The following is a 23,952-nucleotide window of genomic DNA, read 5'->3' as shown; positions in this document are numbered from 1 at the left end:
AGGGGGGAAAAAGAAAGAAAAAAAGCACCATTATTTTCCTGTATAGCACATTAAATGAGAAAGTCTTAGACAGTCAAGAAACAAGTATTTATTTTTGCCTGTCCTAACACTGGAACTCAGCGCTTACTATACTCCCACCTACAGATGACACATATGCAAACCTATTGTAATGCACAGCAAGTCTCAATTTTCAGTAAAACAAAAACTAAAGTTTAATGTATAACACATTGTTGAGATAGATGCAGAAATTTGGGGTGCTGAGATTTTTCCACTTGTAAAAATTTTACTTATGAGTACTTCAGAACCAATGCTAGAAGATGCAAGAGGACATGCAATATTTTATTCCCCTCACATTTGTTAAGTGACTACCAGCTTCAGAGTTATTTTTCTCAAGTGGAATCCCCCAAAAATGGCAGATAAAATTTCCCAGACGAGGAGGAACCTTTCAGAAAAAAAAAATACTGTATATTTATTTGTAAGCCACTTGTCGGTGAAGTATTAATGGCACTGGTATCATATTTATATTTTAATAGTTATGTCTTGAGGGACATGAACAGATACAGGCATTTAACTTTGTTCTTGTTTCACTGTCTACTGCCTTTGTTCCACTGGTGTTCTATATTGTACGTTGGATAATACAGCATTTCAGCTTTCTTTAAAAAAATGCAATCCTCAATACAAAGATTTTCCCCTCTCCGATTTATGAAATGTATTTCATGAACACACTAGACAGCACCCTACAATCAGTAAAGGTATACTGATGCCTAAGCTAACTTAAAGTATGCTAACCTGGGTATTAGTTACACACTGCCCAGGTAGCACAAGGCCCCCATTCTTAACTAGTTTACCTTGCTGCATTTTTGTGATCACAGTGTAGGCATGCCCAAAGATTCAAACCATCCACAGGAAATACATATTTCATATAACAGCAAAATAGAGCCTGGTGTAACAAAGCTAAATGAGTACACCATTTGTCAAGAGTATAGACCATAGGAAACTAGCATTCTTAATTTAACAATCATTCCTACTGCAAGAGAGCAGACAGAGAAGAGCTAGTCAAGGCTGTACTAGATTTTAAGTTCAAAGATCAGGCATATCATCAATCAGGACATCTTTATCTCTCCCTTTTTCTACTTTTGTTTGCTGTTATCTTAAGCTATATGAATCCTGCTTTGCTCTCTGTTCATTCAATAGTCAACCAGGCTTATTTCTTTTCATCTGTTTACCCACATTTTCATAAAACAGTATTTCCAGAAAAAGGTATGGCAGGCATTTCTATCAAGGAAGACATGTACAGATTTCTGATATAAAGAAACAAGAATAGATTCTGATATAAAGAAACAAGCATGTAGGACTTTGCTCAACTTTGGTTTTGTAATAAGCAGTCAGGCAAGTTGGTATCTCCACTTCAGAACTGCAGAGAGAACAGCTCGCCCCCGGCAAGTTTAAGGAACTTAAAAAACCCTCAGGGAGCTGTGCAGTACACCACAATCAAGTCTTAAACATGAAACCTCTAAGAACCCAAAGATACTGGCTGATTAATACCAGTAACAATCAAAGTCATAGGTAAACCCTAACCTAACCCTAACCAGCTTCAGCATAACAGGGTTGCTAATTTCATTGCATGAGACAAGAATGCAAAGACTGGAGCTACTACATGGAAAAAGCTTTTTAAAAAAATTATAATAGAAATCAATAAAATAACATAAAAGGTGGACACATTCGTACAAGTAGTGTTGCAGTTTTAACAAACCTCAACTCACAAGCCTTTCATACAACTCCTAGAAATGTCTTTGTCTTCTATGTAAAGTCAATCACCACAGTTAGTAAATACAACTTAAAAAAGAGAGAACATGGATAAGACAATGCCCCAAAAAATTAAACATAACACAATCGAGACATAGCAAGCTACACTTAAGAAAGAAAAAGAACAAATCCTCCACCAAGGTCATCCAAGAGAAGTAATTAAAACATTATGTAAGAATGAGAATCAAGGTGAAAGGATGGAAAAAAGGGAAAAATCATTCCTTCTTTGTCCTGCGAAAGAAAAGTTTGCTTTTTTAAGAAGAGCTGGCACTGAAATCCTAAGGAACTTGGAAAAGTCAAAGCTAGCTGCTATTCTGACAGAAGACAATGTTACAGAAGACATGGTAAAAGGCTATCTTGCCCTTGAACAGAACACTATTGATTTGGTGATACACTCAAACAATAAATATTTTTAAGTATCTTCCCAGGTGTTTTATAATTAGCAAGTAATAGGAAATGACACCAATACAAAATATAATACCATTCTTGGACAACGAATTGATTATCAGTAGCCCTCTGCTGGGTTCAACTTTCACAGTATCTGTGAAATAATGAACTTTCTTCTCCATTTTGACATTAAGCATTCTGCCAAAAATGTGATAGAAGCATCCCTGACTTTCAAATAAAAAGGCCCAAACCTTCCCAAATTTTCCCTTTTCCCATTTAAATCTAATTACACTTGCTTAAACAGCACAGGCTGCATATAAGATACAACTAATAGGAAGAATAATCACATATTAAGTTACCACCTGCTCTCAACTGACCGAGACAACACTGAAATGTCAGAGTAATATGTGTTTTCTGTTAAAGACTTCCCCTATTCCATTTTCCAGTTTCATTTGACAAAGCAAGCACACATCCTTACCTCTAATATCAAAAGACAAAATGGTTAGTGTGACAGTGTACATAAGCGGCTTGTTTTATCCATGTGGGATGTATTCAACAATACTTTAAGCAACTAAAAATTAAAAGRTAGATAGAAGCGTGCAAAACACAAGTGTATCTTTCTTATTAAAGCATCATACCCTCTTTAAGATAAACACGTTCTGTAACAAAATTTAAAAAACTGGCAAAGTTGGCAAGGAGTCATATTTAATCTACCTTCTCTCCAAATCTTTGTGAAGTGTATTTGCACATACATTCATGTTTCTCTGGATTAACTGACATTTTTAAATCCACTGGGTATGCTCACAGCTCCCATGACTGCAGTGGCTCATCCACAGGATGCATGTCAAAGTTCAACAGACCAGCTGAACTTCACCCCACGCTACATCCTCACATTATTTGCGACACTGAGTTATTAACATATCCACCGTAACTTCACGCCTCCCGTGATACCTACAAGACTATGTCTACGCAGTTAAATAGCTGAAACTGTCCTCCTCTTATCTCCTTTACTTTTACCCCATTCCTCCTTCATGTTTTCTGTTTCTCCCAATCTTGCTCTGCTCCCCAATACTGATGGCCATTTGCAGATAAATACGTGATGGTGACCTTCAGCAACAGCTTTTTACACAATGACAGGTTGACACGCATTCATTTCCCTTTTCTCCATGCTGGTTGAGAGCAGAGACCAGTCAGAATTGGGATTCTCTCTCATTTCCACACCAGCAGAAAGAGTCTGCAGGTCCAACTACAGTACCAAAGCTACAAGAGTAAATCTCTACTAACCACTCTAAATATTAAAGAAGGGGAAAAAATTGCCCTAACACAATACAAGAAATTCTACAAAATAATGAATGTTTCCATGATGGAAAAGGGCTAGGCAAGAGGGTTTACATTTTCATGTTTAAATTTTATTCACTACTTGAATTCAAAACGTCAACAGTGACCAACATACAGAGAAATTATTTCAATCAAATTTCATCAAGCAGAACAACTAACTGTCAGCATAAACACACAACCAGCTTTAAGATGATCTGCATGACTCCATCACTCTTAAGTCTTACTATCTTGACAGAGTAATGACATTTGATAGTTTGTATTCTCAAGCAGGTGCCACAAAACATAACCAGTTCTTACATCCTGCCATGATTTCTTTGGTCTTCAGCATTTAACCTCTATAGCAGAAAGGAGCAGCAGCCTCCAAGATTTCAAAACAGCCCAGAGAGCTAGAGGGATGAAATTTAAGCAGATGTTTCACACTGGTGAGGACTTGTTCTTGCATAAAAAAATGCAGAGAAATGTGATTTCATGGAGCAGACTGCTCTGCTATTTGCTATCACATCAACATAAACCAAGCATTTCCATTCAGTACCAAAACCAGTGCAATATCAAAGAGAGCTTTTCACAGTATGCAACCTGTATTAACTTGACTAACTAGAACAATATCCAAAGATGGTCTGAGACAGTGAGCGCTGCAGGAAGCGAGCTCCCAGTTCAGCCTTGATTCAAAGTACTACCCACACTCCTAAAAAAACTCAGTTGCATTAGCATTCTGTCTGCCACATGAAGTATTCCATGAATATAAATGAAATGTATGAAAATTTCAAGATATGTCTTTGCATGAAAGCATCCCTTCACCACAGCACAGTGCTGTCACGATACCAAATAAAATACGTAGATTGAAAGCTGACCAAAGAAACGCTCAGGGAATGCATTTACTGCTGCTCATGGGCAGCACACGCACTGCTTCAAGCAAGGTGGCTCAGAGGAATGAAACGGCAACTGACAGCTAAAGCCACCTGCAGCCACCACAGAGGTAAACTCTGACCTTAGTCTCTGGCTGTTTCTCTCTACCTGCTCCCTCTCACCCCTTTCTAAAACTGCTTTTCGATAGGCTTTGGTGGACTTTTTTTGAAGTGACGCTTTCTCGCTGCAAAGTATTTATGTCCGTCAGATAACTTACTGCCTGAACCTATTCTGTCAAAGGAAAAGCAAACACCTCCCTACTTCCCCTCACCCCTTTCTCAAGACCTGCTGTAATTTTCCGACACACAGCAGGAACAGCTCCTATAATGATGAACAGGGCCAAAAGCTCATGAAGATACAGTTAAGCCTGTAATTATCCAAATGGACATATAATTACAAGCTAGAAACACGTGCAAACCCGAAACAAAACCCCAAAGATTCCTTATCATTTTCAAATCTCATTTTTGATGCATAGATAAGTGTAACACACCTCACAAAAGASAAGGCGCTCTCCTTCCTCTGGTCCTTCTTCCTCCCTTTGTTTCCCAGCTCTCAATTGCTTTTGAGTACAGAAGCCAGGAAGAAAAAAAAAGGAATAAAAAAGGGCTTTACTTGCCCACGATGTGGACATTGCCTCAACATGCTTCCTCCCCTACATGCAATGGCAAAAATAGACCTCTCCCCTATGGAAAGGGTTCAGCAAAAGCAGAACTAGCAGATGGAAGGAAGATGGGGCATTTGCCAAGTGGCACATAGCCATCTTCTAGATCAAACCGGCAGGGAGCCGGACAGCTCCAGGACCTTTCTCCCTTGCCCAGAAAGAAATCTTTAGAGTATCTAGCTTTAGACCAGCTCAAAACATTGTTTGTTTTCCAAAACATTTAAAGAGTGCTGGACCTTTCAAGAAGGTGGAAAGGCAAGCTTCTACCCAAATGTGCCACTCAATGGTGCTATCAAGCTCAGGATCTCAAGACAAGTACAATCATTTCTAGTTCCACTTTCCTTTTTTAACTGCCAGGTCTGAAAAACACAAGGCGTATAAGAATCAAGCAAACTCTCTGTACCTTTCCCTCAGAATTCCATCAGGCAAGCCAGATGTCCCAAACAAAAAAAGCCATATACCTAGCTTGGATGACAACCTCCTGTGCTCTGGCATAGACAAAATAGGAAGCTATTTAAGCCAGCAGGCAACTTAAACTCTACTCAAGCCAGAATTGTGGAAAGCTAGCCTAGCTACTGCTTTTCAGAGGATTAACAGTTTGGGGTCTCTGGGAGGAGCATCTACAGGAGGATAGGGGCAAATGCATCCTGCAGCTGGCGTCCACTCCTCTTCCCTTTTTATGAAGTGAAAAAAAAGATTTCACAACATTTAATTGTGCCTGCTAAGAAACCTTGAGCTGGCTTTGCAACTAAGCCGTAGTGCAAACTGAAAATCAACAGTGTACAGGGACGTGCAAAGCCTTAAGTATATAAACAGTGACCATAACAGAAGAACAAAAGCACAAACTTGCAGAATTTTACTACTGACTCAAAACTGGGGGCTAGAACTCTGTAAGTCACTGTGAAGATGACAACAAGAAGTTTACCAAGCAGGGGAAGCCAGGCTGGTCATAAAATAAAGAAATGTTATCCAGGAAAGTTTTAAATTTGAGAAAATATGTTTACTATGTTCTAGCTAGCTTGGCACCAAAAACCTAAAGGCAAGTTTAAAACTTCTACACACAAAGATGTTTTTCAAGCAGAGCCAGACACTGCAAATAGAAATGACTTAGTTACAAGTGTGTCAGCTGAACAGGACCGCAACAAAGTATAAATTTAAACTCATGCACAGAAACTGCACTTACTCTAACCAAAGTCTTTAGTCAAACTGAGACACAGCTCAAGTTTTTGTATGTTTATATTTGTGTCGATTTTTTTTTTTTTACAGATTAGAATGGAGAATTTGTATAACACCTACTGTGAGAAAACATAATTAAGTTGCCACTCATAAGTGATCATTTATCCCCCCCCCAAAACTGTAAATTTTGCAAGTTACAACTTATGCTGAAAAAAGCAATAAAATAAATCCATTTCAAAAAGCAGAGATAGAAGCTGGCATTAATATCCAAGCCACCAATTACACTGTGAAAATGACAATATCATGTGATGAGATGCAACAAAATCTCTAAACTTTTAGTTACGTGTTATTTGCAATTCCATCTTCAAATAAATAAATCTATAATCAGCATCAATAAAGTTTTAGTAATATACTGTAATCTTTAGAGCTCAACAACTAAAATGAATTTCAGTTGTGTCCATTTTTTTATGTGAAAAAGCTTTAAAAAACACTATAATTTAGTAGATACAGAATCTGTAATACCTAAATCCTGTTCAGTCTTGAGTTTTCCTTAATGCTAAAGGAGTATTACCAACATAACCACTCACATTTGCAACATGTTGCAATAAAACTGCCCTCCTTGGCATTATCTACCTGATTTTCCAGATGTATCAGTGTGTGTGCGCGCTGGGTGCTTCCAAAATGAACGTTAAGGGTAGAATCTAACACCTTTCCTATGATAAAGCTAGGAATGATCTTCATCTTCAAATTCCAACTTCAACGTGTGCTATGGGACCACAACAGACTAAGGAGGTCACTAAGTCCAGTAAGTACCTGCATTCATCATCTGCTAGCCAGTAAGCTTTGATCAGGAGTGTACAAGCAACTTGTTACAGCTTACACAGACAGGGGTTTCTTGTAAAGAACAGCTACACTAGTTCACTTACTGTTTGTTGGTCAGACCGGAGAAGCTGATACACTGAAGCTAGCCATTTCTACTGCACTGAACTATTTATGGAAATAAATGACTTGAAATACAAATTCATAATCAGCTTCTACAGTATTATTTTCTGAATGTTAAAAACAAACCTGACAGAGCTGGTTAGAGCCGTGTATTTACTGTACAAGCACGAAGCAGAAAATGATCCTATCTTAGCCCAGGATATTAAATCTGTGCCAACATTATATTTTTACTGCAGAGTATTAAGTACTGGCTGTGGCAGGCTGTCATTCATCCTCCTCTCTACCACTGTTGTCTTTGTACTGACCACAAACATTCTGCATCTGCCTGAAGATTGAAAACAAACAAACAAACAAACAAACAACCCCAGCTTTTTTATGGCTAAGTTCAACACTGCCTCCCAAAATGCCTCCTCCCCCCAAAACAGCCTACAGCCCCTCTTCCTGCGGAAGAACAGCCTTCCAGAAGCCAAAACAGTAATATTTTACCAAACACTGGTCTGACATCCCAGAATCATTCACTCTCCGATCTATTCTACCTATAACTTAAGGGAAACTGCAACTTTCTAAAGGTTTATCATATTGTTTTTCCTGGGGGTTTAGAGAGCCTCACCACAGACCTGGGCACCACTGCACTTGGCTCTGGACAAACAACATCAAGTGGCACATGCTGCCTTCTCCCTTGCCATGACTGTACCCTAAGTGCACAAGTTACAAGCCATCAAGTTGAGTGAAGTAAGTATTTGGCACAGAGAATGAAGACCAGGAGGATGCAGATCAGGGATGGAGGTACTCCAAAGCAGCAATGATCTTTTTATAAAAATAGCTGATGAAATTCCAGATCAGTTAAATGAAGATTAAGGTCTCAAAATTCTGCAAAAACACTGTCCAAAAAAGCAACATACTGAAGACATCCACATAACAAGTTAAAAGCTGTATTTGAAAAGAATCAACTCGGACCCACAAAACCAGCAAAGTCCTTTAGAATAAAAGCACTGTTAGTCCCAGTCAAGCCAAAGACCTATTACAGTTCTGTAAATAATGTTATTTTATACATGTATGTGAATGTTAATAACAACTTCATACATTCTGAAAACTCTAAATCTAAATGCCAATCTCCTTACCACTATGCATGCCATGTGCTCACCTTTAAGACTTCTCAGCCGGCAAAATGTATTCTTATCCCATCATTTGGAAACCTCTTCAGTGAAAGTTGTAAGAGCCCAATATAAAACCTAAACCACCTTTGTATTCACAACAGTTACTGAAAATAGAACTGACATTTAAGAGCTGTCTTGCCAGAAACTGGACTTCTGGAATCAAGAAATAAAGAACAGAACAGACCAGCTTTATGTAACTGATCTTCATATGAATTCTTATAACTCGTCTCAGAAAACAAGTGATAAAGTGGTTCCTCCTTACCTACCACATATGAACACTGTTCTTCTCACTTGATTCATTTTATGTAATATAGGCAGTGCATTCACATGTGTTTTAAAGAGTCTACCTTTGAATGTCAGAACGGTATTACTCATTATCCTCAGCAAAAAGAAATAGCCTAATTTGCATTCAGCTGACACAGACTGCAACTTTAGCAATGTCCTAGTGATATTTTACTGAAAGCTCTGTGTTAAACAGTGAAGTGTTGGAGGCCATCAACAAAATTTCTACTCCGCAACTGTGCTCCTATGGTTCAAAAACGAAGTGGCTAGTGTGATATACCTAGAGAAAGAAAAAAAATTCTCTAAATGAAACTTGTGACTAAAAACAATCCTTGAGGACTGCAGTGAACATCTTTTCAAGGGAGGAGAGTCTTTCTGAGCTTTATCATTTGCTCAATGTAACGATGAAGCACCCAAAACGTACTGTGCATTTGTGATCAGCAGAATGAAATCAGTTCAGTTGAGTCATTACTGACAAAGCACTAGAACTCCTGTGGCATCTTCAGGTCTGTTTTTGTTTCAGATTCATGAAGAGGCTGGTAAAAAACAACCAAAAACCCCAAAACACTAAGTGTGTCTCTAATATACAGATCTACAAGGCCAAAGGGACTGCAGCAGCTAATTTTTGCATATTATTCCTTGATTCCAAACAGGAGGGAAATGCTTCTCAAACGTTAAGGGACTGCTGATTGATTTCAACTACTCTATTATTATTGTAACACTATTTACTCTCAAAAAATTGTAATGCAGCACTTACGTTTAGTTTGACAAAGGTTTACTACTCTAAAAGCACTACAAGGTCTAAGTATTTCACACCATCCATTTCAATAGTTTCTTTGTGGTCACAACATTTATCACAAAAAGTTGTGTATATTTGAAATCACATTTTCCCTATTCTATGTCTAGCCCATTGTCCAGCTGAAGAGGATACTTCTTTCAAATCCAAGAGATGGCAAAAAGTAAAGGGAATGTGCACACATCACTTTATAAAAGACTATTTGTAAGGCTTCCAAAGGTTGCTAAAGAAGCAGGAAGAAAAGGCAGGAGTGCCAGGATATGGGCTGTGCATACCTGCCCGAAGTTTTCTGGAAGAGTTACTCAATTGCTGTAGCTATTGTGGACAAGAAGGAGAATGTACCTAACAGTAGCTGATAAGCAGCTCTCAAGCCTAAGACTGAGAAGCATTAATTGCTTTTAAGAGTCCACTTTGTGGTATGACTGCCATCTTATGGCTTCACCTTGAAATCTGCCCTTTTTTTTTTTTTTTTTTTGCATAAGTTTAGTATGCAAGTAAAATGACATTTTAGCATAGAAGTACAGACTTGGCCACTGAGTGAAATCACTAATAATATAAATAGAACCGAATGGGACAGAACAGGATAGAACCCCACAGGCACATAGTCAACTCTCTCATGTGGTCATAACTAACAAATTTGGGTATAAACAAAGACAGCACTAATCCTCAGTGACTATGCAAACTAACGAAGTGCATTTTTTCTTTTCCACATTTAATTACATTTAATCTAGAATTTCATTTAGTGGTCTTTAAGACAATTCTATTACCATCGAGTGGGTAGATCACAGTGACACTGGTGCAGGCATTTATACCCATTTGTTTTCTGAGTAGTACCTGTGACTCTGTATGCTAAAGTTTACAGGGATGTTAGCAACAGCTCTCTCAAGTAAACATCTTTTGGATTTCTAATCTTAAAGAATATAAAGAATGAGAGGTAGAAAATAAGCATAAAAAGGTGGATGCTCTATACTTTTTGCCAGATAATTCAGAAAAGAGTCTTAAGAGATCCTTTTCTTTATAGACTACCATTTGGGGGAAAAAAATTGTCTTTTCGGAACAAAAACCTCATTTATTAGTGTACTAGAAGTCAACATGAAGGTTAGGCTAAAATGCAAATATCTTTAAAAAAATCCCACGTAGTTTAAGAACACAGGGTTTAAGTATGATAAAACAAGCTTTATACAAATGTTTTGAGAAGTTGTGCAAATTTTCTTTCCAGACAACATTTTTTGACTATTTGCTGCCTTCCAAGATTCCTAAAAGTTACTTTCATTCAATTAAAGAAATCAGAGATCTTGTTTTTCTTCTTGAAAAAAGTCTCAGTGAAAGCTATCGGTTCTTGTGAGTTTTCTACTGACATCATCTTCCCCAAATACTAAACTAAAGGAAATCCTACTGGAGGAAGAGGAAGTCACTCAGCACTATAATTATCATAGGAACAAGAACAAAATGCATGTGTTTAGGTGATTTACCACCGTCTCTGGCCAATCAGATCTAGATCCAAGAATGCAGTTTGCCACTTCATGTCATGAATCAAAGAAAGATTTAAACAAGGCAGACTGTACATAGACTTTTTCACATAGACTTCACAGACTGCCATCACTGTGAAGCTAAAAAAATGCATCAAGAGATTTAGTGAAAGATAGGCATCTTGAGACTAAATTTACTCTCAATATCAAAAGTTTATTCATTCTTCTGTCTAGATTAGAAACGAGGTTTCTTACTAAATAAACCACTGATTACCCTCTCTGAAATTTAAGTGTTAAACATCCTGATATGACCTTCTTCAAACATGACAGTAAATAAATAGAAATTCTTCAGATAAAACCTGTTTTCTTAAACCTCTTTGTCATGACCCCAGTTATTCAAAGTCCTATTTACAAGTAAAAAGATTCTAAAAGTTAGAACTAACTGTGACTAAGAAAAGACGTAATGATCCATATGCCAAAAGGGGCAAAAAAACCCCAGCAACTTGTGAATCTGTTAAAATAATCATCCTCATTGTTTCATCTTTTTTTCTTTAAGCTTGTTCTTCTAGCCTTTTTCCTATGTTGGGCTATAAACTCACTGCTGTTTTTAAAACCAAAACAAAATTTTATCATGCCCCTATATCAGAATATCAAAGTTAATTTTATTTTAGTATTTAACCATGCCATCTTTAATCTACACTGTTGTAGAATGAGAAGAAATTCAGTAAACTGCCCACTGAATCTCACAGTGTAATTTATAATCAGCACGAAATGGGGAATTGGTGTCTTAATTCCACAGAGCATGGGAGAGTCGGCATAAGCATCTCGGAATTCCTATTCATTACTGCCCAGTAGTTGGACGACAGCATTAGCAAAACTGGTAATTCTCTGAAGAGGCGCCAAATACAATCAGTTAGAAAGAAGGTATTGCAGGGAAAAGATTAGGAAAGCTGACAGACAGAACTGGCTAAGGTACAAGCTACCAGCACCTGCAGTGAACAGAGAGCCAATTACTCAGATCCTAGTCCCATCACCATCAGTGGAAGCAGAAGTTTGAAGTAAAGTAACAGACAGTAACTGAACCAACGCATTGTCAGAACAGAGAAGGAGTACATGTTTGCCCAACTGTTTCAGTGGTACTGTCAAGATTCATCACAAGCAGTATCACAAGAGAAAAAATTGCTAGAGATTTTTTCCTGTAAAATTCAATCCATTAGAATACAGCAAGAAGAAAAAAAAATACAGCCTGAGATTTATTTTTCCTTTTAAAAATGAAACAACTACATTTCTACAAAGTTTTAAAGGAATGAGGCAAAACCACCACAACTCCAGTGTGACTGGAATAACATTTTCATTGATCCAGTACAAGCTGATTTATTTCAGAAGTCTATAAATACATATATATCTTGTAAATATATCTTTACTAATGCTGTCTTGCAATTCAGCATAATGTTCTGAGATTTATGGTAGATTAGACATTGAGTTATTTCTACTTTTTCAAATCAGGATGCTTTATCTTTCTTTTTCTGAAAACTGTGAGAATTCAATACTGTTGTCTTCCTATTCTACAGGCTGCTGTAGAATGACTGTACCTAAAATAGGAACATTGTTTTCCACAGAAGAAAAATAAGCCAGCTAAGAAAAATGAGCTGACCTGCCCTCTCAAACAGCTTGTTTTCCTCTCAGCTGACCATACAGAGTTGCAGGAGGTATGCAGGCTAGTGCAACTGTACTCTGAATTAAGATGCTCAGCCCATTATGCATCTAGGCCGCAGAGCAAGTGAGTGTGCACACAAGGGACATGAGACACGGATGGAGACAGACGGACAACCTATCGTCACCTCTGTGTTCTCACAAAATCATTGTCACATTACAAAGTTTTTAAGATTTCCTTCCTCCTATCTGACTAACCACAAAGAAAGCATTGTTTCAAAGACAAAAGCCCTCAGAACCTCTCAGCCCGTGATGGTCACAGAAATCAGGCTAATCATGAACAAAGCATACAGGTACTGGACGGATCAATCCACGTGTCTGTGCATAAATTGGATTTCTTTACAAACATACTTAGAGGGTAAAGCTTAACAAAGCGCAGATACCAAAGCACAGACTACTCACCTTCAATGTACAGGGGCTCAACAACATCATGATTTATCAGTTCGAAGTTCTCATGACCAATCCAGTGCTCCACATTTCTTTTCCTGCCCGTAAAGAAGTTGTCCACAACTGTAACCTCATGGCCATCCATCATTAGTTTGTCAGTAAGATGAGAACCCACAAACCCTGCTCCTCCAGTTATCTGCGTTAGGACAGTTGGTATAAATTTTTTTTTTCTTTTTACAGAAACACCAGACAAAGTCCACAAACATGAAGACAGAAGAACAGTAGCTTTCAGATCTTTGCTTACCCCAGGGGAAACAACTCCATTTCCATGTTTAAATTTCTTGCCCAATATTTAGGGAATTTAAAATTTCAAGAGAGATGCTTGATATGTTTCATCACTGTCAGCCTAGAACTTCAGCTAATTATTCACATCAACAAGATCTTTTAAAAATTATATTATTTTCCTTTTTCCTTCAAATTGGATTGTGCCTGTTTATGTCACAGCACAGCACAAAAAGACCCAAAAAGGATTCTCTTGCATTCCTATTTCTCAGAAGGACGATGACAAAATGTCAGGTTATTTTTGTATAAGCTCTCTAATATCAAGGATGTCAAAACCAGCCTTTCTCTGGTTTTAATGGAAAACATCTTTAGCGTTCTAAGTAAGTACCATGAATTCTTTCATCCTTCAGAGAAGGAAGGAAGGGTATTCTTAAATGAAAGTGAGTCCTTGAAGACCTCCCATTTTAAATATTTCATAAACCAAAACTTCTCTGTTTTACTGTATCCATAACCCACATCCTAAATTTCAGTCTCTGACACCATTAGCTCCAACACCCAACATTTGCCTGTTTTAAAACTTCATAATGTTTTATTATAAAGAAATAAGCAGAAATTAAATATTTAAAGACTTGTACTCTTGTTCCATAGTAGATGTAAGAGAAGGGAGTAAGTTCTTTATTTTTTCCCTTTCTGCAGCTCAGTTTTAAGAGTAAAAAAAGAAATATCACTGAACTCAGTACTGGAACAGTCAACATAGTAGAGGAACTGCAAGTTGTGTGACACATCCTACCACACACATCTCTGCACTTCATAAACTGTTTTCAAGAACACACAAAGAAATAATAGATAACTGCTCTCAAAGAATGAATGAACTTGTAAAAGCCCAGTGTGGCATCAGCTATTACACGACTGCATGAATAAATTCACATTTTGAAAAAGTGATTCAGCTATTATCTCTGTTATTCACTTTCAGTCAGAAATAACCAAACAACAGACTTGGTGAATTTGTCAAAAAGGAATCTAACAAATGGATTGTGTGCTACGATGACAAAATGCTGTGTGTAGAATGATGCAGATGGCTGAAATCCCTTCACTTCAGACTAGTCAAAGCCTATCCTGCCCACTCCCTCAACCCACTATTGAAAAAATGAGATTAACAGATTTTTTTTTATCCAGAAAAAAAAAAAAGGAAATAGACAGCTAACAAAAAGGTAAACTGAAAAGGAAAAGAAGATAGCCATATCTATTTTCTTCTAAAACAAACAAAAAAAAACCATGCTCACATTTCCTCTTGTTCCAAGCGTTAGTAAATTTTAAAAAAGCATTTACTTGGTCTATGTAGTATTCTTTTGGGTTTGTCAGTGCTTCATTGTAGCAGATTCAATATATGATTCAGTTCCCTCACAAACCTGAAGAGGAAAGAGCATTTATGGGAAGTGCTCTTTAAAAGGAAGTAACAGTCTCAGGGCTCCTACTGTCCTGCAACAGGCGGGGGGAAGAACAGCAACGTACCTGACAGAATGCTGAGAACAGGCAAGGAGAAGGGTACTAACTGAGGGACGACAGTCCTTTGCCAGGTATGACCACTTACAAAGGGAAAAATAAACTGCATGGAAAAGCTGTTGCCAGAAGTTTATCCCAACTCGAAAGGGAGCTGCAGCCTTGTTAAACATTCCAAAGGTCTTTCTGTGGTGACCAGGACAAAAGTTACCAGTAGATGACCTCAATCTATTCCTTCAACTGAGGGCCGATAAAATTCCCTGCTTCTATTTCTATTTCCAGGATTCCAGAGAAGACAAACTACATGTTGTCAATAGGGCTTTGGTTTGGTAAAACATGCTGAAGGTGTCTTGATCCCCCATCTTCCAATTTTTTGGGGAAAACAAACACACACACACAAAAAACAAAACCAAACAAAAAAAACTAAGCAGTGCTTGAAGCACTTGTCTGTGTCATATTTAAGGGGGGGGGGAAAAAAAAGCACAAACCAATTATGTTTGGAAAAAAGTTTCTAATTGCTTTACTGGTAAGTATTTTTTATGATAAAAATCTGTTAGCTTTATTAATGTATCACTTCCACAGGTATTAGACAAAGAACTACTTGGAAAAGGAGCTGAATTTCCCCTGGAAAAGTAAACAACTGTATAAATTATTTTTTTAAATCATTACTCAAGGCTTCACTAAAAACGGACAGATGATTATCACTGAAGCTTTCTATATAATCTTCCTGTAATCACTCATAAAGGCAATGTTAATACACTTTATTTCTAAATACAACTTTCTGTAAATAACAATGACATATTAATCTCCAAAATCATATACTGTACACAAACCATTTGCATATCAGATTTGGAGAGATGCCCCTGGAGCTTAAACAGATATTCTTTTAAAGGACCTCATTAATACAAAACATTTAATTATGTAATAGAGCCAAAGCGCTTGGTAACTTCAGCAGCTACTGAAAGCCATAAACATTACCGAATAATTTCCTCTACCTGAGGCATTTAAGAATTTTTGTATCTGCCAGACTTGTTCATTTCTGCTATCTGCAGTCAGATTGAAGACATCTAGTGTTCCATATGGAAATTATATTAATTTTTCATTTTATGCTTTCATTGGTTTACTGTATTCAAGTCAGAGAAAACACACAACAGACCGATCTTATGTCAAAACTATTATCCATAATGTTAACATAACCTTGCATAAGAAGGTGTTGCCTAGTCACTTCAGAAAAGTGAGCAATCATGCTCCTCAGGATGAAATTCAATAGACTTGAGCTCTTTTGGATGAATGTGCCAGAGAATCTAGTCTTAGCTGAGATACCTCCCCTCCTGGTAAACATCTGCAAATAGAGGAGCTATAAGCAAAGGTAACAGTTAGAACTGCTGTCTGCTCAGGTCAGTGTTGTGGTTACCTCCAGGTTGTAATAAACTAAAAAACTGCATTCCGAGAAAAACAGAACAGATTCCAGGAAAACTCACCCCATCAGCAAAAAAAAAAAAAAAAAAAAGGAAATAATCTGCAAAAGTTCATTTGCCTTGCCGATTCCTATGTTTACTCCTGACATATTTCCAAGTGTCATGCAAGGCCTACGCAAGCCCTCCAAATGCTGTCTTCCACTACTCAAAAGAACATTTTTCCTACATAGTGACTGTGATGATATAACAGCCTGCAACTGCCCACTTGGGCAGGAAGCTTGTGAAGACCAATCTGAGTTCACACTGAATTGGTCACCAACTATGATAGATAAGAAATGACAATACAACTCACTCATCCTTTTGGCCAACTTTCTCTTTGGTAATTTCATCTCTCCGAAGTACACAGATGTCGAAGTCGTTCATCCCCAGGCCAGCAGAAAACACTTGTATTCCAAATACTTGCAAACCACAGTTGAAGCAATATACTCCTAGCTATATCAACAAAATATCCAAAATCTTTACGTGGAAGGTTTTAGTATTAAGAGTTCCACAACCCTTGAACAGCCTGCACTGATATTTTTCTTGTAAATACCTTCTAATTTTTACACAGAAATCATGACATTAAGGTAACACTATTACACTTGCATGTATGAGCACACTACTTAGGAATTTTCAGTTAAGCCTGTCTTTGCTTTTTTTACCTCAGTGTACCTTCCAATTTCAGCAAGGGAGGAAGCAGTCTACAAGTTTATCTCCTTTAGACTGTCATAAAAATAACAGAATAACACTGCAAAATTAAACTAGTGAAATTTGATAACACTTATTTTTTATGAAGTTTTTTATAGCACTGAAGACAAATTTGCTTTTATTTGCAATCCACTTGTCCTGTGGAAATATAAAAGGGAAATCATAAGCTATTTGCAACTTTTCAGCATTTTTCTTCTAAATTTTGAAGAGTCAAGCCAAAAGAGAACACCAGACAAGTTAGAACTATAGGAACTTTAGCAGGTATTTGTCCTAGACTTCACCCTCTACTGAAGAGACAGAAATTTAAACTATATGTTTACACATCTTAAGCAGCTTCACCTTCCTCCACCTCTTGGAAACCTGGGGACAATATTGTCCCCAAGACAGAGAGAACAAGTAGACTCTGACAACTCAGTTAACCTGAAAAGTGTTTGTAGATACAACTCAAAAGCTGACATAGCAGCACAGCTCAGCCTAATAATGCCTTGGACCAGTCCTCCTTCTGACCTAACACGTGCTCTTCTTCCACCCTAAAATGTCCATGGTGCTTGGAAATCCCACAGAAGCAGCACAGAAGATATCAGATGGAGAAACACTCTCTCAGTCTGACAGTTCTGTCTTAACAGTGCTGCACAGCAGCTACTTTTTGGGCCTCATGATTAGATTTTGTCCAGATCAGTCATACAAGCTTTCTGCACTTTCAAGATGTGCCTAAAAAACTTCCCAGTCTCAACAAGCTTAAGCCAGCTGGAAGCACAGACAAAGACCTTTGGCAACACAATTTAAAGATATTACAAACAGACAATAGTAGCTTAATCAGCGAGACACATCTCCAATCCAGAGCCCAAGTCTATTACCTATATGTTATATTTTCAGCACATCAACACGGTAAAAGTAGAGGAGCACTTCTCCCGAGCCAGGCAGCCCATACAAGGTCCATGGTAATTTATTTTATTCCTGCTCATGCCTTTAATTAATCCTCTATCCCCAATTACATTCCACACAGTTCTTTTACTTCCCAAGCACAAGCCCTGATTAAATACCAACTTACCAGTATTCTTTTGCGATCCTTTTCTGACAAAAATTTCACCGGTGGATATTTCTGGGTGAAACTACAGAACATTCCAAAACAAAGAAAAAATGTGTTAAGTTTCAACTTTGCGTTTTCTTAAGAATGCTTTTTCTTTCATATATCTGTCTTTGAAAKGTCAAAAACAACTCTGACAATCTCCGATTCTGAAAGTTCTTTTAAGGATACGTTTACTTCATTTTTCTAAAGAAGAATCTGGGCCAGTATAAGAAATTGTTTATGCTTAGTCAAAGCACCTCCCACAATAATAAAAAATGTTTTAAAAAATTTTGCCTAACAGATTTTCTAGTAAAAATCACTGGGCTTCTGTCTTTTGAGGGCAGAAGTAATGGTGTTAGGTATGGCATCGCAAGAGAATAAAACAAAAACAACAGATGGACTTCTTTTAAAAAAGTTTTAAAGAGCAAACAACTTTCTTAAAAGTTCTTAAAAGCTCTGGAAAAGCAAATAAACTGGGTTAACTTATAACACTGATTTCAAACAAATCTCCTTGAAGTTTCATCAATGTAAAGTTTAAAACCAGAAAGTTGAAGAAACTGCTTTTAAGCTGGCTCAACCATCTTACCAGAGAGCTTATTCAGTATGATAGCTAATCATAACTTGCTTCCCAGAAGTGGCTAGACTGCCATTGTTTTGACGGTCTTCAAGCTACTTTCAACTTAATTTTTTGCACCTTCTTATTTAAGAGAGTTTAATCAGAAACAAAATATCCTAAAATAAAATTATGTGACATATGAAACTTAGGTGCTCTCTTAAGCTTAAAATTAATGTTCAGGAGCTTGAACACTTTTATGCACATAGAATTATGTCACTTTTTCTCCCCCCACTTGCACGCCTGCTGTATATGGCAACAACCACCTCCAGAGAGAGAAAAGACTTTTTTTTTTTTTTTTTAAAGTAAACAGCATTTTAGTCTTGACAATATTTCAATATCTCAGGTGATCCTTAACTAAACATCAATATGACATTGGAAGGAACTCTATCTACGGTTATTCTTGTCCTTCAGTTAGTCCACATGCCTAGACGTGTAATTGGGTCTAGCAAGTGGGAGGCCTATAAGCCAAGAGTTCACACTGAGACTACATATTCATCTACTCACAAACAGATCAGAACTGAACTGACTCTACACCTCTGATCCTGAAGTACCAGGCCTCCTCTGCTTCTAACCTGCATCACTGGCTCAAGAGGAATTCTTCACAGGCAGAGCACAGATGCTGCTGTACTTGTGACACCTTTTACTCTTCATCCCAGAGTGAATGCCATTTTCAGCTTCCTGCATAGGGGAAATATGGCAGCAGAATCTTCCAACATTACCCATACAGGAAGACTGAAGTAAGCAGTTTCCTTCACGTGTACCTTAGCACTACAGGGGTCACAAATGGCAACCCTATTTCTTTGAAGCAAGCTGAAGCACTGAGAAACAGCTGTGCACATGCATAATACAGACATATGAAACAGCCTTCCTGTGAGAGAAAGGCAAATTCACCAATAACAACAGAGTTAAAAACACCTTGAAATTTTAAGTTTATGAAGAGTAAAAGAGTTAAGTGCCAAATGACTAGATGCAAGATAAAAGTCAATCTCCTCCATTTTTTTTTAAGACCATGCTTATATGGTCACATTAATCCAGCACGAAATCCAACTGCTGCCAAAGGGACTCCCAAACATTCCTGCCCCTTCCTTACACCAAGGCTAGCTTAGAGGCAATGGGCAGGATTCTGAAACTCATCCAGCTGAATGCTCAGCTGCTGGCAACCATCTTGGCCTAATGCTCGCTTTGATCCAACTTCCAACTTTACCTCGAGTTAAATAACCTTTTGTCAGGAAACTAGCTTAAGGAATTCTTGTCTTTCCTGCTTCCCAAAAGCATGGGCATGGTTTGCTTTCAGATTTTATCAGCTTATGAGGTAAAAAAAAATTGCCATTAGAGAAAAATATTTTTTTTTACAAGCAGGATCAGCCTTCAGGCATCTAATAGTGAGTAGTTATTTACTGTCATTTTACACAGATATAAAATTCAAAATTCACTACCAGCAAACATCTTACACATGATCAGACTGGCAGAGGTAAACAGCTACACTGTTTAGAAAAACCCCAACAACAAGAGGCAATGCTCACTCTTTTGATAAAATATAATTCCTTATCAGCTCATACAGAGGTAAAATATATTTTATTTCTTTCCTCTCATTACTAGGGACTTGCTACAGACATTTGAAACAACTCATTAATATGGCACACTACTCAAAATGAAAAGAGCATTTAGGTGCTTCCTGAGAAGAGCTTAACTTAACAGTTCCAACCCAACAATTTAATGCTCATTTGAAAAAATGCAATAACAACAACTACAACAACAACAACAACAACAATAATAAAGCCAATCAGGATACCCTAACACAAAGGTTCTCTGTGAGTGGCAGAAAGAAGCTGAATTACTGGGTTATCAGTAAAGATTAAATAAGTTAAGAGACAAGGCATCAACAATTTCATCTGAACACGAAGTCATTACTCTACAATTTCTCCATTATAACTGGTATGGTAGTATGACATGCAACCAATACAGGTGATCCAGTCTGTAATTTGTTTCATGTTGTCAATAAATTGCCTAGTTTGATCCATGAAGCCCATGCTCACATCAAGAGATGAGCAATCATATCAGTATTCTTCCTAAAATAAACTGCGTGTGGCAGGTGTCAGTGAATCCTCCAAGTCAATTGTGAAAAATCAAAACGGACTTTTTTAAGAGCATAGGGACGGACGGTGGAAAGGCAACTGCTCACTGACAAACTGGCAAGACAAAATTCAAAACACTGTGGGTGCTGAGCGTTCCTCTGGCTGACAGGAATGCAATTCTGCCCCCTCCAGAGGAACAGCACATCAGCACATTAACCACCAATATGACATATGTAACCACACAGGTTTATTGGCACTGCTTTGATAAGGCAAGATTCAGCCCTTTGTAAAACAGCATTCCCTACTAGCTGTTTGTCTGGCACATCAACAGCGTCATCTATGAAACAGCATCACTGTCAAGAGCAGCCATGTCCTTGTCACAATTGCCAATTCCCACTCCTATTGCAGCCCTTTCTTTGTGATGAAAAGCATCTGTCCAAGTGAAAACTGGGACTGGAGAACTGATATGGCTGCAAGGCAGCCAGGCTGGGGTGGGAAGGAGCTGTTTGTGAAGAAAGACTGAAATGCCTTAGTTTCTTCATCCAATATACTATCAGCTACATAAATGGGTGTGCTGGCATAAACGGGTGTGCTGGCATAAACGTAAGAAAAGGATGTTGCAGGGTGGACACAAGCAGCCAGGAAGTGATGAGTCAGCCTCCCCTCCTGCCTTGCCTTTTTTTTTTTTTTTTTTTTAAACAACTATGCCAACTTAAAGGGCTTGAGGAACTATGGCACAGAAGCTCTCCATATTTAACATTTGTGTTTAACTTAGGATTTGCTCTTCACCCAAAAGCTTGTCTGCTTTTCTCAGTCATATAATCTAGTTTAATTCAAGATTATCACCTTCCCTTACAAACCCTGAGAAGGGAGTCTGTTACTTGTACTCATCCAGAGCATGCGTATAGACTAAGATTCACAGTCAAATCATTCTACATTAGCTGAACCATGTTAACTGATCACAAACACAGGGAATACAAGGTAAAACATTTATTTTCAGTCTCTTGAGGCTGAAATCAATAAGTTTTAGTACACACCTGTGCTGGACTTACCAAACCATGGTAATCTGTGCACCAACAGGACTTAAAACAGCTAATTCCTCCACAGCATTTGAACTTCACAAAAATCAAGCACTCACAATTACTTCAGTGGGACTATTCAGCCTAAACATTTTAGACATGCATTAATGTCTCCTGGCATTCAAGGCCCCAGGTCCCAAAGGTAACAAGGGTATACGCAAAACATGCACACATCTCAAGCCGAAAGCTACAGGACTGTCTGCTACAAAACAGAATCTGCTTTTTGACCAGTTCCCAAACTTAGCAGAAGAGACTTACCTTTTCTCTAGATCTTTGATTTTCTCCCTTAGAGGTGCAACAGCCTAAAATAAAGGAATAATATTTAATCTTTGAAGAGCAAGATTTACATCACAAAACATCCATAAAATAAGTTACTTTAGAGCAAGAATCATGCAACTAGTCATACTTGTCATATGAAGAGCTTCACTGAAGACACTCCAAAAAGCTTACACCTTCAGCACTCTTTATGTCAAAAAAAATTCTTAAACCAWTTTTTACCAAAAAGTAGATCAGCTATTTTACCAAAAGCAAATCAGCTACAGTGTGAATTCTCTTAGCTTACCAGTGAAAACAAAGCATCTCCAAAGCTAATGCAGTTGTTCAAAATGCGGATAAGAACACTCAAGGTTATGATTCCTATTTAGCAAAATGCAGGCACGAGTGACTTGCCCAAAGTGGTTCAAGACAGCCAATAATATTGAGCTACAGCATAATAGGACAATCAGTAAAACCTCAACTACTTAAATGGACAGCATTTGGACATCCTTTAGTGGATACAGAGAAAGAGGCATTAGCTCCAGTGCAAACAGCTATAATTCTCTCAGAACATGGTATGAGAATTTAAAGAAACATTATCTTAAAAAACTAAAATATACCCTCAAATTATGTTGTAAAACACATTTCAGTTTTTAGAAATTATTATTAAAAGATTTTCTAGACAATAAAGTTCACCTACCAATATTTCTATTTGCATTTTCATAGCTTTGAAAGAGAAAATCAGTGAAGTCAGCATCAATTTCAAGTTCTTTATCGAAGGACCCAAAATTATAACAACAGAAACAAGTTCCCAAACTCTTGTCAAGTTCACTAAAAGCCTGTCACAAAATTTAACATATAGGGCCATACATAAGTTTAAAGTTGTCAGCAGGTATCACTTGAGATGTTACTAAATAGCAACACATTGCCAACCACCATTCATCTGTTTCATACAAATGCTGCTGGTTAGAGCTAGACAATTCAGAACTTCATGAACTGAAATAAGCTGCATATTTATGTTAAGAGGAACTAGTATCGTTATTTATATTCATTAAAGATCCAGCTCTGGAACAGCAAATAGTTCCTCAAATAGTCCTACTGGTTCTGATTGTTCAAGATACTGCACAACTAAAGCTTTAAACAAGATCCAGAAAAGCTTGACTTCTCAGAGATCTTGCAGTATCTTGCAGCATTTCACCACTCTTAAACAACTGGGATTTTCAGAATGCCTGTTGCAGGTATTTACCAAAAAAAACAAACCAAAACAAAAAAAAACAGGAATGCAAAGACATGAACTAAGAACACAGTCCTTCCATTGCTTTCAGTGGGCTTCTGACTGTGCCCAGAGGAATGGTTGCTATATAAACCTGTTAGAATACAAACTCTAGGTAGGCTAGACACATCTCAAAATGAATATAGTTACACATACAAACACAAAGGGAGGGGGGTCCTGACCTCAAAGACATTTGTATCTGTTAAATTCTTCCTTTCATTGTTGTTAGACTGGAATTCTATAAGCACCTGGAGAAAGTTCTGTTTGCAAACACTTACCATATTTCACAAGAAACAGAGGTTGAAATGGAAACTCAGAGGTAGTGGTATAGAAATTCAGAACCACCAGTGTGTTCAATACCCATGTCTACATTAGAAATTGCGAGCATTTGTGCTTAAAGCATTGGTGGTGCAAACCAGTCCCAGCCTACAACCACAGCTAATAAATTAGTTCAAGAGTTAAGAACAAAGGAAAACATGTTTGGGGAGTTTCAAATTTCTACTGAAGCTGATGCCTATTTAACATTTTGAAAGGATGACAGAGGAAGAATTTGTATGTTAAGTCCTACGTTCAGTAACAAAGGTCAGCTCTTAGGAGGACTATGACTACTACAAAGTC

General features: G+C 37.6%; 1 protein-coding gene across 4 annotated transcripts in view; it reads right to left on the bottom strand.

The window, feature by feature from the left end:
- UXS1 (UDP-glucuronate decarboxylase 1) overlaps window positions 1-23,952 on the bottom strand; it is a 53,536-nt gene that overhangs the window by 26,476 nt on the left and 3,108 nt on the right. Inside the window, exons 3-5 of one of the 4 annotated variants that reach the window (XM_026068072.1) lie at window positions 22,065-22,108; window positions 18,019-18,079; window positions 13,036-13,216 (exon numbers count right to left, since the gene is read on the bottom strand). In XM_026068072.1, the coding sequence (XP_025923857.1) occupies window positions 13,036-13,216; window positions 18,019-18,079; window positions 22,065-22,108 (286 nt within the window). Of the gene's footprint in view, window positions 1-13,035; window positions 13,217-16,572; window positions 16,797-18,018; window positions 18,080-22,064; window positions 22,109-23,952 lie in introns of those variants that run through there. The other 3 variants (XM_026068073.1, XM_026068071.1, XM_026068074.1) reach the window with 3 other exon arrangements.

Source organism: Apteryx rowi, unplaced genomic scaffold (genome assembly GCF_003343035.1).
Source record: "Apteryx rowi isolate R43461 unplaced genomic scaffold, aptRow1 scaffold_268, whole genome shotgun sequence".
Lineage (NCBI taxonomy): Eukaryota > Metazoa > Chordata > Aves > Apterygiformes > Apterygidae > Apteryx > Apteryx rowi.
The sequence above is the reverse complement of the archived record's forward strand: the minus strand, read 5'-3'. Positions and strand labels throughout refer to the sequence as shown.